We start from the raw sequence: 17,057 nt of genomic DNA on the forward strand, positions 1-17,057 counted from the left end.
AAAAAAAAAAAAAAAACCACTGACCTGTTCTATTTTAGATCTTTGGAGGGTAAATCATCCAGTTCTTATGCAAAAGGAACAATCACAGCCATGATTTTTCTTTTAAAGTGTGCTAGAGAATTGTTTTCAACTCTATTTCTACTCATCTCAGTGTATCAACGTTTGGGTCCAGAGCATATTTGCAGCCAATGGATACACGCCAGTACTTATACTGCTTAAAGCCTAAGAAGGAGTTTGCAGAAAAAGCAGGCATCATTAAGGGAGTAACAGTAATTGGAAAATTGGATATAGTATGGAAAACAAATCTAGGTGAAAGGGGAAGGCTACAGACCAGCCAACTTCAAAGAATGGTGAGTATGGAAAAAGCTTCATTTGGAGGTTTTGGTGTGGAGGGGAAAAGGCAGGTAGAACAACTTAAATTTTCCTGTCAGTAAACATTAGAGTTCTATAGAGGCATTAATAAAGAAGAAAAGACTACTAGTTTCACTGATCTCTGTAGAAAACTGGTATTGGGATGAATGAAAAATATTCAAATGTTAGTATAATTTATCCTTAAGACATGCATTTTTTACTTTACCAGACAAAATAACTGCCTATCAATTGCTCCCTTCTTTGGTAATTCATGTTCACTACTTATCTGACTTTGAAATACATTTTTTCTTTTTTGCAATGTCCTGAAACTCTGGACATATAACATTCACCTACTCAGTTCATACCTCTTTTAAGATGTTAAAAATCTGAGGTATCTTAAACTCTAAGGTAAGGTAGCTTATAAACATCGGTTGTGTATTCTACCTAATTTCTGCTTTGAGATTAGGGGTAGCTACTAGTCTTCCTTTTCTGATTCTTATTAGAATATGCTGCAGGATCCTCTTTTTTTTGCTGATTATTACCTACTCTGACATATCCTGAATTTTACTTTTCTTTCACTGTTTGAGGCAGTAATTTGGGGGGGGGGGGGCGGCACCTGTGGCTCAGAAGGGTAGGGCGCTGGCCCCATATGCCAAAGGTGGTGAGTTCAAACCCAGCCCTGACCAAAAAAACAAACAAAAAAAAAGATGCTGCTCACTGGTCCTACTTTAAAATAAAGCAATTAGTTATCTTTTTGCCATGGTTCCAGGTTCCAAGCCTGGATGTTTCATTAGTCCATCCTTACCTCTGTCTCATGTGAAAAGGCATGATTTTTGTCCTGGTTCATTGCCTGCTTAGAGTTACAGTATCTCTGGAAAGCATCCTTTCAGCATCAGATCACCTGAAATGTCTTTACTGACTTCTTAACTGAGATGCATCTTAACTCTACTGAACGTGGAGAAATTATGACAAAAATACTTCAAGTCTGCAGGGCCATTCCACAGGTAGTAGCAGCAAATAAGTTAGGATAAGATAACAGTAGAATGAATCAGAAGTATTTTCTCAGAACATCAGGTTGGACACCCAACAAATGTTGTGTGAAAGTGCTGGTTTCTACCTTCATTAAAATTGAAAGGTCTTGGCTGGGTGCGGTGGGTCTTAACTATAATCCTAGCACTCTGGAGGCCACGTGGAAGGATTGTCTGAGCTCAGGAGTGCGAGACCAGCCTGAGCAAGATTGAAAGCCCATCTCTACTAAAAATAGGAAAATGAGTGAGGTGTGGTGTCATGTCCCACTAGTCCCAGCTACTCGGGAGCCTGAGGCAGGGGGATCACTTGAGCCCAGGAGTTTGAGGTTGCAGTGAGCTATAGTGACACCACAGCACTCTACCCAGGGTGACAGAGTAAGATTCTGCATCCAAAAAAAGGGCGGGGGGGGGATCCTAGTAAGATGATATATTAACTGTGTTGCTTTTTTTCTTAGGCTCCAGGCTATGGTGATGTTAGGTTGTCTTTGGAGGCAATCCCAGATACTGTAAACCTAGAAGAACCTTTTCATATTACTTGTAAAATAACAAACTGCAGGTAATGCCAGTGTTTGTGGATGGGATGCCCTTTCCTCCTCGCCTTCCTAACAGAGAATTTTAAAATATTTTTAATATGTTCTTTTTAAGTTTGCTTTGATAAATAGGCTTGTCTGATGTTCATGTTAAGTACTATAAAGCTCTTCATCGGGTATTATGTATTTCTGAGGGCCTAGTGTACTAAGCATTTCTGCATTTTATTTCGTTCATGCAGCACACTCTGTGAGGTGGTTATTATATTCACATTCTTTACAAGACAAAGCCAAGTCAGAGAGGTTAAGTTACTTATTCAAGCTCAGAAAGCTAGAAAAGATGGGGATGGAATTTGAAACCCAGGTGTATTTGACTTTATAATTTATGTTCTTTTCACTGTTTACAGTTCCTTCCACTTCATATTACTAAAACATGAACTACCACATTCTTATGGAATAATACAGTACAGATTTAAAGTAGTAAGATTTTTCAGAGGCATCCTTGTATCTAAGCTGTATCTTAAATACTATATTAGGAAACAAGAAATTGGCTATGAATTTAATATAATGCATAATCATAGATTGGAAAACAGGTTTTTAATAGTAAAGAAAGAGTATAATCTAGCTACTGAGAAGCAAAAGTGCACAGGATTTAGAAATAGGAAAAACCTAGAATTAAATCCCACTCCTATCAGTTTTGCTATAACTTGTATTATATTGCCAGTTGGTCTATATTTTTATCTGGGGCATTTTGCTAATATTACAGTGATGAATCCCAAACCTAAGTGTGAATGTATAATCCTTTTAATTCCATATTCATTCTGACTTTTTGATGTTAGGAAGTTAGGAAATATTTCTTCAAAATTACAGAAATAAATGCCTTCTTCCTCTGTGAGACTACCAAGACTGTCTCAAGCACAGTTAATCATTCCTCCTCGGTCACAGCCAGTTTTATCTTAGTTTTTTAGTCATATTCAGATAATTGCTATTAGTCTGTTCCTCACTGAATTGTGAATTACTCAAGAGAGGTGTTGGCAGGCAGCGCCTATGGCTCAAGGAGTAGGGTACCAGCCTCATATACCGGAGGTGGTGGGTTCAAACCTGTAACCAGCCAAAAACAGGAAAAAAAATGCATATACATTGGGCGGCGCCTGTGGCTCAAAGGAGTAGGGCACTGGCCCCACATGCCGGAGGTAGCAGGTTCAAACCCAGCCCCAGCCAAAAACTGCAAAAAAAAAAAAAAAAAATAGAGAGGGGATGGATCTTACTCAGCTTTGTAAATGCAGTATCTTCCTCATAATAAGAGGTCAGTAAACAGCACCACACACAGGGCAGAGACCCTGTGCATACAGGGGGTGTTAAGGGATTTTTTTTAATAGTTTTTTTCAGATATAGCAAGTAAGTTAATTTACCAACTGACAAAGTGCTGTAAATTTTTTAAAAATTAACTTTTTTGGTGTTGACTTTAACTTTTGTTGATTCAAGTAAGTTTTCTTAAAAGTACTTGTTTCTTAAATCTTTAGTTTCCTCATCTATACAAATGTTATTCCCTATTTCTATACACACACATATACATACATAGAACATATATACATCTTTTAAGTTTTTTGTGGAATTAATGAGAGAATTCATATACTGCATCTACCCTGGTTTCTGGCAAATAGTGGGCATTTCAAATGTTAGGGAGATGGAGACTTAAAAAAGTTAATATGATAAACAATATGACTTAAAAAATTAAGAAAACTTAAGTATTTTAAAATAAGGAGACAATTATGAGAGGAGAGCTTAAAAGAGGTAAAAGTAGCCATGCATGGTGGTGTAGTAGACTTTTTCATTATGAGCCAGCCTTTTCATTATTTTTTAAAAAAGCAAAGTATACATTTTTCATTAAATTTAACTTCACATCCTTAAGGTAAACCATTATCTATTATAAGGAGGAGTGGTCTTTTCATGTTAAATAACACAGTGAGAAACCTAATAATACAATGAGAAAACCTAAATAGTATTTATGTCTTAAAAATCGTGTCCATCATTTTCTAAGTTAATCTGCATGGTAAAGCAACACAGATTAAATATCAAAAGCACTAAACCAGAATCAGTTCTTTTTCTCTCCTGTAGAGTACCCAACAGAAGTGGTAAAGATGCGTAGCAACAAGATTAGACAGAAATGTCTGGAAGTGTCCAGAAAAAGAGCAAAGCTGTTAACAGATCAGCACCAGGGAGCCAGTGTTTGATAACAGACCCAGAAAGCCAGCATCCCCACAGACAGATTAGTCTGAGGCCATTTTAACCCCTAGAAGGTGTCATCTCCTTTCCTTTCCCTGATTCTGTCTTACGTGAAATGAAAATAACGTAACAAGTTTAAGTTCTCTCTCTGGTTTTTATTCTCCTGGACAACCAGAAAATAAATTTACTAGCAATAGTGGAAGAAATATCACAGTCTCTCTTTGTGAAATGAACAAGATTTATTCCTGTTTGTCTGATTCCTCTAGCAGTGAAAGGACTATGGATCTGGTTTTGGAAATGTGCAATACCAATTCCATCCACTGGTGTGGAATTTCAGGGAGACAGCTTGGAAAGCTGAATCCCAGTTCTTCTCTCTGCCTTGCCCTCACTCTCCTGTCTTCTGTACAGGGACTGCAGGTATGTTTCCTTTTCACAAATTCTAATACACGAGCACTGTCACTTATAGTCATTTATTATGTCCATGTTTTCCCTGAATGAATGACAATTTAGGCCTGTATCTTTTTCTCAATAGAGCATCTCTGGCTTAAGACTCACAGACACATTCTTAAAGAGAACATATGAATATGATGACATCGCCCAAGTCTGTGTGGTATCTTCGACCATTCAGGTGGAAAGCTGAAGAAAATTTCCAATGTTAAGTTTTTCATTTAGTTTCTCAGAACTGCTTTCTGTGTATTTTTGTCACCTTTGTAAAATGATCAAGTCAACAAAAATATATATTATTTAAATTTGTCCTGTAAAATAGTTAAAATATTAAATATTTGTTTTGAAAAGAACTGTCTGATTTTATCTTGAGTTATGTTCTAAATGTTTGTATATTTTCTACATATGGTATCTTTTTTCATTTTAGATGATTATTTAGATCATTTGTCCCTAGCAAGTTAACAGGCGTCCTCAAACTACATTTATCCGGCCTGCAAAGTGTTTTTGCTGCTGCTGCCTATCCTGCTTAGCAGCCGGCTCGTCCCGGAGCCTGCAGAGCCTGCAGTCCGGCCCTCCAACAGTCTGAGGGATAAGAACTGGTCCCCTGTTTAAAACATTTGAGGACCCCTGATTCTAGAACATGGGTCAGCAAACTTATGTAAAGGGCAAGATACTAAAAAATGTAGGCTTTGTAGGCCATATGGTTTCAGTCACAAATATTGAATTCTGTCAGTGCAATGCAAGAGCAGACAGTAGGCAGAAAAGTACAGCAGTGTTTACAAAAACAGGCAGCTGGCCAGATTTGCCTTGCAGGCCGTAGTTTGCTGACCTCAATCTAGAAAATACAGATGTTTCTTTGAAAAACAGAATTCTCTGGCTCGGCGCGGCGCCTATAGCTCAACCAGCTAAGGCGCCAGCCACGTACATCTAAGGTGGCGGGTTCGAATCCCCAGCCCGGACCCGCCAAAACAACAATGACGGCTGCAACCAAAAAATAGCCGGGCGTTGTGGCGGGCGCCTGTGGTCCCAGCTACTTGGGAGGCGGAAGCAGGAGACTCGCTTGAGCCCAGGAGTTGGAGGTTGCTGTGAGCTGTAATGCCACGGCACTCTACCCAGGGGGACAGCTTGAGGCTCTGTCTCAAAAAAAAAAAAAAGAAAAACAGAATTCTCATAACTCTGCTTAGAAATATTTCAGTTAACTCCAGTATTTTTTTCTAGCTCCTAAGTCACCAGAAGTTTGCTTAAAATAATTGGGGCAGTCCTCCTATAACCTGTTATTTTGCTAACATAAGTAAGCTTTTCTAGTTTTTTCAGAATTACTGTACTGGTATGTGTCTGTGTTTGTGTATACATACAAACACACAATTTCACTTTTAGGTACTGAACAGCAGAGCGGAATTGGTTTCATTTCTTAAGTTATTGATTATTCTATTTACTTTTAAAATAACCCTAATAATTTTCTAATTCTGAGCCCAACATTCTTAGAGTATTTCTCATTGAAAAATAAGCCCCTTATTTTCATTAAGGCATATTTAAAGAATTCCTTGCTTCTGATATTTGAACTCCAGTCATGTATTATAAAACATTCTCTCCTTGTAGCCACACTTACTTATGTCATGAACAAAGCAATGACAAGAGTTAAGCTTGTAAATAACTTTGCAACACGAACATAACAAAGAGTTTCAATATTTTATCACAAAAACAAAAGCTTATTCTATTAAATAAAAGCTATCCTATTTTGGTACATTAAGTCAAATACAAAAATTGGTTTATATTAGATGCATAATTATTTATTGCCAAGACAAATTGATCCAAAATGAAAGATACATTCAGAAGATTTGCACCTCAAAATGGAGTAATAATTAATGAAATGTTTGTGCAAAATAAAGTGCAAGCATTGTAAAATTGAAGTCTTTCTTTCACAATGATTAAGATCCATTAAATGATGAAATAAGACTGTATAGCCACTGCACTGGGTACTTTAATGACTTTTCAAGCATGTCTCATGGCTGAACCTTCTATTTCAATATGTTTAAATTTTGGGGGGGGGCAGAGGACAGAGTCTCACTATGTCACCCTCAGTAGAGTGCCATGGCATCACAGCTCACAGCAACCTCCAACTCCTGGGCTTAAGCAATTCTCCTGCCTCAGCCTCCCAAGTAGCTGGGACTACAGGCACCTGCCACAACACCTGGCCATTTTTTTGTTGCAGTTGTCATTGTTGTTCAGCTGGCCCAGGCCAGGTTCGAACCTGCCAGCCTGGGTGTATGTGGCCAGCAACCTACCCACTGAGCTACAGGTGCCACCCGTCAATCTGTTTCAAATTTTAAAAGTAACATTTACTGGTCACTTGGAATCTATATACTTTGTTGTATATACTTTGATTTCATTACAGTCTTATCTGTTTATAAGCAGTTAACATAGACACATACCATTCATACTTTTAAGTAAAGGCTAGATAATGGTATCTTTGAAAGAAAGGATAGGTTTAAACTATATAAAATTAGATAAACAATTTGAACCATTTAATGAAAGGGACACTTGCATATAAAGGACATGTTCACTTTTACATGGCATCATCACTAGTAGCTACTAGACTGAAATGTGGTTAATGGAAGTCAAGCATTTTGTAGAATTAAAGATTTAATGCCCTCTTATTTCTCTAGTTAAGTAGCAACTATATTTTCCAAACAAGCAAGAAAATATATGAAACATTCCTTATAATTTTTTAAGTAGCTCGCACAATCCAACCATGCCAGACTTTCTTGAAATAGCTTGCAAAGCAGTGATTCCAAAGTGATCAGAGTGTCCAAAGAACAAAAATGCCTTGAACAGAATGGAAATCTAGGTAAGTGGACATCTAGATCAAATTTGTTACTGGTGGTGTATTAGTAAAGAAAACTAGAAAAATAAAATGGAAGAAATACAACAATTCCCACTGCTTCATGTAAAAAGAATAGCTAAATACAGATAATAGCATATGAAGATAATTGTTTTAAAGTATTTTTTCTTATGTCTTTTTATCATGTCAGATTTTGTCAGGGTAATAACTTATGTCAGATTTTATCAGGGTAATAACTGGCCTAAATAAATTAGGAAGTATTTACTCCTTTTGTATTTTCTGGAAGAGGGTGTGTAAAAATTGATCTTTCTCTCTTAAGTATTTGGTAAAATTGACCACTGAAGTTACCTGAACCTTTTCTGTAGAGATTTATAACTAATTTCAACTTCCTCACTAAATACAGGTCTATTCAGGTTATTTCTTCAATGTGCTTTGGTAGTTTTATCTTAAAAGGAATTTGTTTTCTCTAAGTTGCTAAATATATAGATCTAGAGTTGGTCTTAGTGTTTTCTAATTATCCTTTTAATATCCATAGTGTCTGTACTGTATCTCTTCTTTTATTTCTGAATCTGTTAATCTGTACTTTGTACTGTCCTAGTCAGTAGCTAGAGGCTGAGCAATCATATAAATCTGAAAGCATTTTTAATGCACTCAAGACAGTTATCCTAGAAACTTTAACTTCTTAGTCAACATTGGATAAGAGTGACTAATTTTTAATTAAGGATCTACTTTGCTTTTTTTTAATCACCGTCATAACTTGTATATGATTAAGAATCAGCCCTTAGTGTTCAAGTGTGCTACAGCATGAGGGATGATTCCTAATGATGATTCCTACAGCATGAGGGATGAATCACACTCGAACACTAAGGGCTGATTCTAACTTCATGAAAACCCAAGCTGGCTTAGATGGAATACTAGAGATTTAATCTCCGAGGGCCTAAAGATTAAGTCCCGCTCTTCAATGGCCAGAACTATGGGTTCATATATAGATCTTCATGTTAGCCTTAGGGGCTTAGCATTGGCCGATCCAAGTTAGAGACCTCTAACCTAGTGTTGCTCTAAATTAGAGTAGTCCTTGGATCTACATCAGAACTACGCAGTGTGCTATTTAAAAAGCAGGCCTTATTAGGGGACCTACTAAATCTAAATTGAAGGTGTGGTCCTGAATCTGCATTTCTAATGATTTCCCTAGATGTTCTTATAGTGTTATCATAGAACTGCTGGCTAGTGTCATGAAGAGTAAAAGAAGTTGGTTTTTAAACTTCTAAATACCAAATAATTAGTATTTAAAAGAGAAGAGTTATAGGAAGGCTGGACCATTACCATTATTACTGATATAATTTCATATTACTTCCTTTTCAGTTTTCCCTCACAATACTTGTGAAATCATGTACTCATCAGCCCCACTTCACTAATTTCATGATTAATAAAAAAATTCCAGTTGGAATTAGAACTGTCTCCTCCATCACTGTAATTAAAGCCACACCATTAATACCTAACACAATTTCTCTTAACTACTAATTATGGCATCTAATTTATTATAAAATATCTTAAGTCTCCTGTTACGTTTAAATTGCATCAAATTTAAATTATGTTTAGCATAATACTGGCATGCCAAGCCAAACTATTGCGGAGAATTACATGAACAAGCAACATTAGTCACAGATGTGTTTTGCTATCCATCAAATAATTAGTAAATTTTAAAAACTCAACATTTACAGGCACATAATTAAATGTCACTTAGAAAATCCTTAAGACCAAGCCACTAGCTCATTTAAATATAGCTATATTTGATAGTTTCCAAGGAAAAGGTTACCACTGGGGAAATTGTGATAATTCAGTTGTATCATTGATCTAACCGGGACCCTTAAGGATTTCTAAATGTATTTTATTATGTACTTAGCATTAAGTGGCTATGCTAATGTTATCCACACCAAACTGCAGACAAGATGAGTTAAGTACTATGCAGAAAACCTGAGCATCCTACCTTTGCTTTCTATACATTCCCATTATCTATTTTCTTCTTTTCATAACATCCCTTGCACTGAATTCTGCCTTCTACCAGCTCTTAAGATTCCCTGTCATTCATCACAACAAACAACATTCAAGATGATACTGGCTGCCATGTTATGTATTCATTACTGATAGCACTTGTGAAAACTAAACCTAGATAACAAATTTCTTCTCTCCTAAAATGCTGCTCAATGGCAAATATATTTCTTCTAAACTAGCATGGGAAACTTTTCCTTTTGGTCATCTCCCTGCTCAGAAAATTGCTTACGGGAATTTAGAGCTGAAGAATTCACCAATAAACAACCAGGTTGTTCAATAAATATACTCTGCTACTAAGTCTAATATACAAATGTGATAAAAGTCTGAAAATGGAACCTTGTTCCAGTGCTATATTGGCACTTAACACAGCTACTGATCATTTGTTTCCAAAGGACTCATGAGTGTTTTGCTCAAGTCTTTCAACGATCAGATATGGTGTTTTGTTTGTTATTTTTTGTTTGGGGGTTGGGAGGAACTATCTACAGGGCCTACTTTAGAGCCATAAACCACTGGCATTCTGGGCTAAGGTCTCTGGTCAAATCAGGAATGCTCTTCAGTGCTGCTGCTGAATGATCTGCTCCGGATGTGATTTCTCAGTTGCTCTATAAGTTCAGGATTCTGTTGTTGTATCTGCTGAGCAAACTGCTGTCCCCTATAGTAAAGAGGCAAAGTGGTATGAACAGGGAGTTGATTGCCAGTCAAATAGTACCCATGCACAAAGAACTACAGAAAATACCAGAACTACCTAGAAGGAGCTTTATCCCTAGGGTGGGGGGCAAAGGGGGAGAGAGGGGGATTGTTGTGCTCTCCACCTTATGGGCACAATGTGATATATGATACCACACCTACAAGAGGGACTCTACTTAACAAATGCAAACGTTGTAACCTGTTTGTACCCTCACATTAACCTGAAATTTAAAAAAATTAAATTCGGGGCAGCGCCTGTGGCTCAAAGGAGTAGGGTGCTGGCCCCATATGCCAGAGGTGGCAGGTTCAAACCCAGCCCCAGCCAAAAACTGCAAAAAAAAAAAAAAAATTAAATTCAAAAATAAGTTTTAGGGTGGCACCTGTGGCTCAGACTCATATACCGCAGGTGGCGGGTTCGAATCTGGCCCCGGCAAAACTGCAACAAAAAAATAGGGCATTGTGGCAGGCACCTGTGGTCCCAGCTTGGGAGGCTGAGGCTAAGAGAATCGCCTAAACCCAAGAGCTGGAGGTTGCTGTGAGCTGTGATATCACAGCACTCTACCAAGAGTGACAGAGACTCTGTCTCTAAAAAAATAGTAATAATAATAAAAATAAGTTTTAGAACCACACTTAGTATCTGGAAGTTTTCCAGTGCCTCTATATAGCATTATTACATTGTAGTATTCCTAAGAAATGTCCAACCTAAAAAAGGAGTCAGAAATCTACCCCTCTAGGGCTTAATCACAAATAAGCCACTGGCTAGGAGTCTATGCTTTTATTATGTATGTTCAAATACAATGTTTCTGTGGTCAAGTCCTAATGATCTCTCATATGACAGCTGTAACACCCAGTTAGGGACGATTATAGATGTCACCTAACCATTGATTTTAAAAATGCAATGAAGTTTAACACAAATTCCTGAGTGTGAGGCCCTTACTTGCAAGCGTTAGAGGTAACTATAACCATGCTGCTTAAATTCTAAAAATGCAACATTCTAAGTGGTCACATGGCTTGATTGCAAGCAGAAAATGGTTCTTGTGGCTTCCTATAAAATTTCCAGTAACAGCATCAGATACATATTCAAAAAACAAAGTTCTCTTGAGCAATTTGGATGGAAGAGAAGATAATATGCCCAAGTAATAAGATGAAAGGCGTTTATTTAAAGGTTGACAAGCACTGAAAAAGTCTGAATACTTTTCTCAATTGTCTGAATATTAAAATATGTAGCATGATTTTAAATATTTATGTGTACCAAATTAATATAGCTCTTAAGTGGATAATTAACTTTCATCTGCTTCCCTGAGTAATTTACTCAAGTCCACCAAAAAAACTTTTTCTTGTCTCTTAACTGGGAAAAATGGGGGATTAATTGCTTTATGTAGGAAGTCACAATATTCAGGTTTGTGTGCCATTTAAAATAGTGTGTAATTTAAACTGCACACAAACTGTATGGCCACCCTGTATTTGGATATATGATTTTTACTGTTTTTCTCCATGCCCTCCAAGGTACCAGGTTACCAATCCTTAGGAGACTCTGTACGTAAGGTATGGATAGTATGGATATCCCCACCTAAGAAACTGAGGACCCTAAGTACAGACTGACAACATAATAAAGTAACAAAAAATGAAGCTGCAAATCCAAAGACTAAATGTGGATGTAGTTATTTCATGGATACTCTTAACACCCTTAGTAAGTCACTAACTAACCTGTATGTTGGTTTCTCTAGCCATTGAATAGGGATATAAATTACCTATTCTTCTAATATCTCCCTCACCTGCCTTATTGAGCTGGTTACTAAAAAAAAGAAAAGCATATTGAATACACATAATTACTTTTCTCAAGAGACAGAGCTGGCCAGACAACCCAAGTCTGTATTCCTTCCCCTTCAGTCTGGTAAGTGATCCAAATCTATGAACTTAAGATTTAGTAACTTAAAGGGGACCAGTGATACTAACAGTAAAAGATAAAAATTAGAGAAAGTCCTGTCCCTTTACCTTAGAGACAGACTATAAAACATAACATATATTTTTCGGTACTTTTTTTTTTGAGACCAACTCTTATTCTGTTGCCCTGGGTAGAGTGCCATGGCATCATCGTAGCTCACAGCAACCTCAAACTCTTGGGCTCAAGCAATGCCCTTGCCTCAGCTTCCCAAGTAGCTGGCACTAAAGGCAAGTGCCAGCTTGCATTACTATTTGTATTTTTAGTAGAAACAGGGTCTCATGTTGAGGCTGGTCTCCAACTCCTGAGCTCAAGCAATCCACCTGCCTCAGTCATCTATTAATTTAGATAAATAAATAAATAAATACTTACGCTTGGATGAGGCTGGACAGGTCAGTTAGGCCCCCAACTCCAGCAGCAGGTCCCCCAATGGCATTTGTCATCATTCCTGACATTCTAGAGTATGCAAGAGATGTATCACTGCGACTAGCATATAGTCTTAATAAATAACTGGTTAAGGAAAATTCAGTAAAATATACCCACATTATCTAAGAACTTAGGTCAAATATGTATGGCTTTAAGTCAAAAGTAACTGGCTTTCAGGGTAGTTTTGTCATTTTTGAGTTCAAATTAGGAGCCTGGCAAGTAAGTAAAAGGGGGGAAATGTAGTAAGTTCCTTTTATATACTCACAGCTGTTGAACTTGAGGGTTCTGCATTAAAGTTGCTGCCTGGAATTGAGAAACAGCATCTACCATTAAAGGCAGTTAAATATTCAGGGATCTTAAACAAGGATTTTTGTAATACAAGAATGACAGCTAAACCATGTATGTACTAAAATTTTGTAGTTTTAGTGTGTTATACAAAGTAAATGGGAATGTAAAATAGAGGAGACAGTAGGAAAAGTGGCATTAAAAAGACAATGCAAGGATAAAGAGACCACAAACACTGTACGTTAAGGTTACCGACAGCAGTTTACTTATGGCTACTGATCAAATCAATTAAGCCAAACGGAAAAATAGAAATTTTAAAGTATATTTAAAGAATTTTCAACACTTGGGAGGATCCACTCTAAAACACTTAAAAATACTCTTAAGAGATGTGACTTTGCTCAATGGGGCCCAGTAGTTTCAATTCTCCTGTACAATTATATATTTATATGTACATATGCTTTTAAAACTTTATCTTGAAAGCACACCTACTGTTTTTTTATTTCAAATTGGTACTGTCAACAATATCCATATAAATTTTTATTTTAATCTAAACCTTCACAGACGGTAGTTAGTTTTCATTTGCTGAACCTAAATGAGGCATTTAGGCAAAGCCACCACTTGCTTTTATTACCAAAAAGATAGAACTTGAAAATAATTTAATAACTTTCTTCAAGTCTCAGTCCAGATTGGTCCCTCTCGCCAACCCATGAGTACTAGGGGCATTGCACAGGAAAAGCAGGATTTATGAGCTTTAAACATAAAGCATTTCATTTCACAGTCCCTTTAAACCTGTTCTATGAAAGTAGTTCTTCCTCTTCTCCCAGAATCTAGGACCTAGAAGAAGTTTGAAATAGATGCTCTAATTTTTCTGGTTACTTTTAAGTAAGTAGTCCTCCTGACACTGTAAGTTATAAAATGACCTCCAATTCAGTAGTTAATGTCTCTGAGTAACAACCAAATATATAAAACAGCTAAGTCCATAAAACAGGTGAAATGTTCCCTCTCCCCATCGTGGGCCTGCTACAGATCAGGTAGTTGCAGGTGGCTGCTCCTTTATCTATAGTGCTTCTGGAAATCCTTCCTTCCCTAGCTTTGTGACCCAGAGTTCTGCCCCTCCAAGGTCAAGGTTATGTGGAGGAAAAAGGAATAAAGGAGCAGGAGTTCTTATTTGTTGACTGGTAGTATCTTACTAGTTTTGCATTGGTGCTCTTTGGGTCTGCAAGGTGCTTAAAAGTACCCTGGTTCTCTCCAGAGGTACTTTCTTTCTGAGGTTCTTCAGATACTTCTCCCATCCCCATGCCCCTGGGGATTTCTCATCTACCCTCTCAGAAGGGTAATTTACTCTCTGATAAATGCTCTGACTTTCCCTTTAGTGTCTGCCTCCAGAGACTCTTTGTGTTGGAGTCCTGTCACGTTCCAGGAAGCACTCTTGGGCACATTTAGACAAACTACCTCACAAGTGTGTGCGCTCACCTTGGTCCACAGGAAACACACCTCTGCTTCGCTGTTATAGTAACCACTCAAACCACACAGCTAATTCTGCCAACTGGCTTTTTTAGCTGGCAAGTGAGACACACATCCTTTGGCTTTCCAACTGAGGGCCAGACAGAAAACTCTCTGATTAGATCAAAAGAGCCCTTTCTCAGTGGGCTTGAGATGAGGACAGGCCTCCCTACTTCCTTCAGACATGGAACACTGGAACTCCAAGAGCTCTCTCTAAAAATCCTTTTTTAATCCCGATGACCTTTCTTAAGAGTCACAAAACATGTTTTTTAACCCCATTTTTTGCAACTCCTACATGTGGTCTCACACCCTATTTTTGTACATAGCAGCTTGGAACCTAAGTCAAATCTGAAACTAAAAGAATTCCCTTTTCACATCCTATTAAATACCATAACCTGAGAGTTCTGGAAATGGGTAAGCATGTTTAAAAATGTCACAAAATCTACCAGAAAACACATTTGGTAGCATGTAGGTAGGAAAATGATGATCAAACTAAATTTGATAAGGTTAGAAAAACCTACCAATTGCTCAAAAAACTTCATTTCACTGGGAATGAGTCATCTGTGCAATCTGTGCATTTCAGTTCAACTGAAAATTTAATGGATGCAAGACACATTTTTTTTTGAAGGAAACAAAGATGCATAAGAACTGGTTCCTGCCTTCCAAGGACATCTCATATGGTAAAAGAGTTTTCATCCAACATATAGAGTCACCCAAGGAACTTGACATGCCCAGGTAACATCCTAGACCCACTAAGTCAAAGTTACCACCTATTGGACCAGAGCATGTACCTCATATCTTTTCAAAAGGTCTATAAATTATTTTGTGAAAGAAGACCATATATTTATGAGACATACTAAGAGTTCACATAAACTCTTTTTTTTTTGAGACAGAGCCTCAAGCTATCCCCCTGGGTAGAGTGCCATGGCATCACGCTCACAGCAACCTCCAACTCCTGAGCTCAAGCGAGTCTCCTGCCTCAGCCTCCCAAGTAGCTGGGACCACAGGCACCCACCACAATGCTCGGCTATTTTTTGGTTGCAGCCGTCACTGTTGTTTTGGTTTTGTTTGTGGGCCCAGGCTGGATTCGAACTCGCCACCTTAGGTGTATGTAGCTGGTACCTTAGCCAGTTGGGCCACAGGCACCGAGCCCACATAAACTCTTAAGACAGAAAACAAGACAGATGCTGCTGAGGGGCCAGCTTAGGGAACCATTATGACCAAATACTCTGACCTCAATTGTGAGGTATCTTTCTAGGACTATTTAAGAGAATAGTTTTTAATCTTTCATATATTTGCAGGCCCCTGTGGCTCAATATGATGAAAAATATGGTTCTCTCCCCTAGAAAAAATGCACATATACACATATGTACAAATTTTTATATATAATTTTGGGAAGATCCATAGGATTCCTGAAGTCCACCTGTGCCTTTCCCACAAAGACATACACGGACAGGTTAAGAACCCTGCCACAGTCTTAAGTCAAAACTCTAATATGATCATCACCACAAAAGATCTCTTGTTCCTAAAAAGTTTTGGAACTACATAGCTCAGTGGAAAATAGAACCAACAGAGCAAAAAAGAAAAGAAAAGATACTCACCATACTAATGAAGGCTGGATTATTTATCAGGCCAGCCATGTCAAAGCTCAATCCAGTTCCTGTCTATAAAACAAGTATATCTGAGAATCAGTCCAATCACTATAATTTAATTATACAATACACTAAGAATGACAGTATTTCACTCATTTGGCATTAACAACTTACAGGACTAGATACCTCTCTTAACTTCTGTTCTGCTATTTTCAGATTGGATTTATAGGAATCATTTTCAGGATCAAGATCTAATGCCTTCTGATAACTTGTAACCGCTTCTTCAAATTTATTCATTGCTGTGAGGGCCAGCCTGAGAGGAATACAGAATATAAGATATATGATTAAAGAACATCAGGACACCACAAACAGCCAAACGTCTGTCTTGGATTCACTTCTAATCCAGATTATACTTAATTTATTCATTGTATTATGTTCAAAGAGTACCACTAAAATTTCCTCTAATTCCAAGACTCTGTTAAGTCTGAACTCTCTCCATTCTGCAACAACCTATGAATCACGAACTTAATGCTCAGAAATAAACCTTACCTGCCCTTCCATTTTTCAAGCCTAATATGTAAAATAATTGAGGTATGAATGCCTAGAGTGAGCGCCACAAAGATGTGAGCTAACAATCTTGTGGTCATGTGAATCTCTGATGCACACTGAGCAACACAGCAAGGCTCTGTCTCTACAAAAAAGAAAAAAATCAGCCAGGCGTAGTGGCATGTGGCTATGGGCCCAGCTACTCAGGAGGCAGAGGCAGGAGGATTGCTTGAGTCCAGGAGTTTGAGGTTGCAGTGAGCTATAATGATGTCACTTTACCCTAGATCAGGCCACAAAAGTGTGAATCTGTCTCAAAAACCCCAAAACAAAAATAAAACCACAATGCTAATACCATTTTTAAGAACTCTGAAGTTCATTTGTGCTTCAAAATGTCTGACATACTTTTTTCTTCCTAACAGAGACTTTGAGGAAAAATAAGTACAAATTTTCCGTTAAGAAAAAAAGGGGGGAGCTTAGCACCTGTGGCTCAAGTGACTAAGGCTCCAGCCATATACACCTAAGGTGGCAGGTTCGAATCCAGCCCAGGCCCGCCAAACAACAATAATGGCTGCAACCAAAAAATAGCCAGGCATTGTGGCGGGCACC

General features: G+C 37.8%; 2 protein-coding genes across 5 annotated transcripts in view; one reads left to right on the forward strand and one right to left on the reverse strand.

Moving 5' to 3' along the window:
- Window positions 1–4,929, forward strand: part of TRAPPC13 (trafficking protein particle complex 13) — a 55,360-nt gene extending 50,431 nt beyond the window's left edge. For 2 of the 4 annotated variants that reach the window (XM_023510937.1, XM_023510938.1), the window contains 4 exons: window positions 152–350; window positions 1,835–1,935; window positions 4,402–4,549; window positions 4,665–4,924. In XM_023510937.1, coding sequence (XP_023366705.1) covers window positions 152–350; window positions 1,835–1,935; window positions 4,402–4,549; window positions 4,665–4,772 — 556 coding nt within the window. In that variant the 3' untranslated portion in view covers window positions 4,773–4,924. Of the gene's footprint in view, window positions 1–151; window positions 351–1,834; window positions 1,936–4,398; window positions 4,550–4,664 lie in introns of all 4 variants that reach the window. The other 2 variants (XM_003785871.3, XM_003785872.3) reach the window with 2 other exon arrangements.
- A 2,629-nt stretch (window positions 4,930–7,558) lies between these two features.
- The window catches only part of SGTB (small glutamine rich tetratricopeptide repeat containing beta), a 46,289-nt gene continuing 36,790 nt past the window's right edge, over window positions 7,559–17,057 (reverse strand). Inside the window, exons 7-11 of the mRNA XM_003785874.2 lie at window positions 16,080–16,218; window positions 15,915–15,977; window positions 12,791–12,828; window positions 12,472–12,555; window positions 7,559–10,122 (exon numbers count right to left, since the gene is read on the reverse strand). Of these exons, the coding sequence (XP_003785922.1) occupies window positions 10,011–10,122; window positions 12,472–12,555; window positions 12,791–12,828; window positions 15,915–15,977; window positions 16,080–16,218 (436 nt within the window). The 3' untranslated portion in view covers window positions 7,559–10,010. The remainder of the gene's footprint in view (window positions 10,123–12,471; window positions 12,556–12,790; window positions 12,829–15,914; window positions 15,978–16,079; window positions 16,219–17,057) is intronic.

The sequence above is a fragment of the Otolemur garnettii genome, unplaced genomic scaffold (assembly GCF_000181295.1).
Source record: "Otolemur garnettii isolate 467f Iridium unplaced genomic scaffold, OtoGar3 scaffold00017, whole genome shotgun sequence".
NCBI classification, from domain to species: Eukaryota; Metazoa; Chordata; class Mammalia; order Primates; family Galagidae; genus Otolemur; species Otolemur garnettii.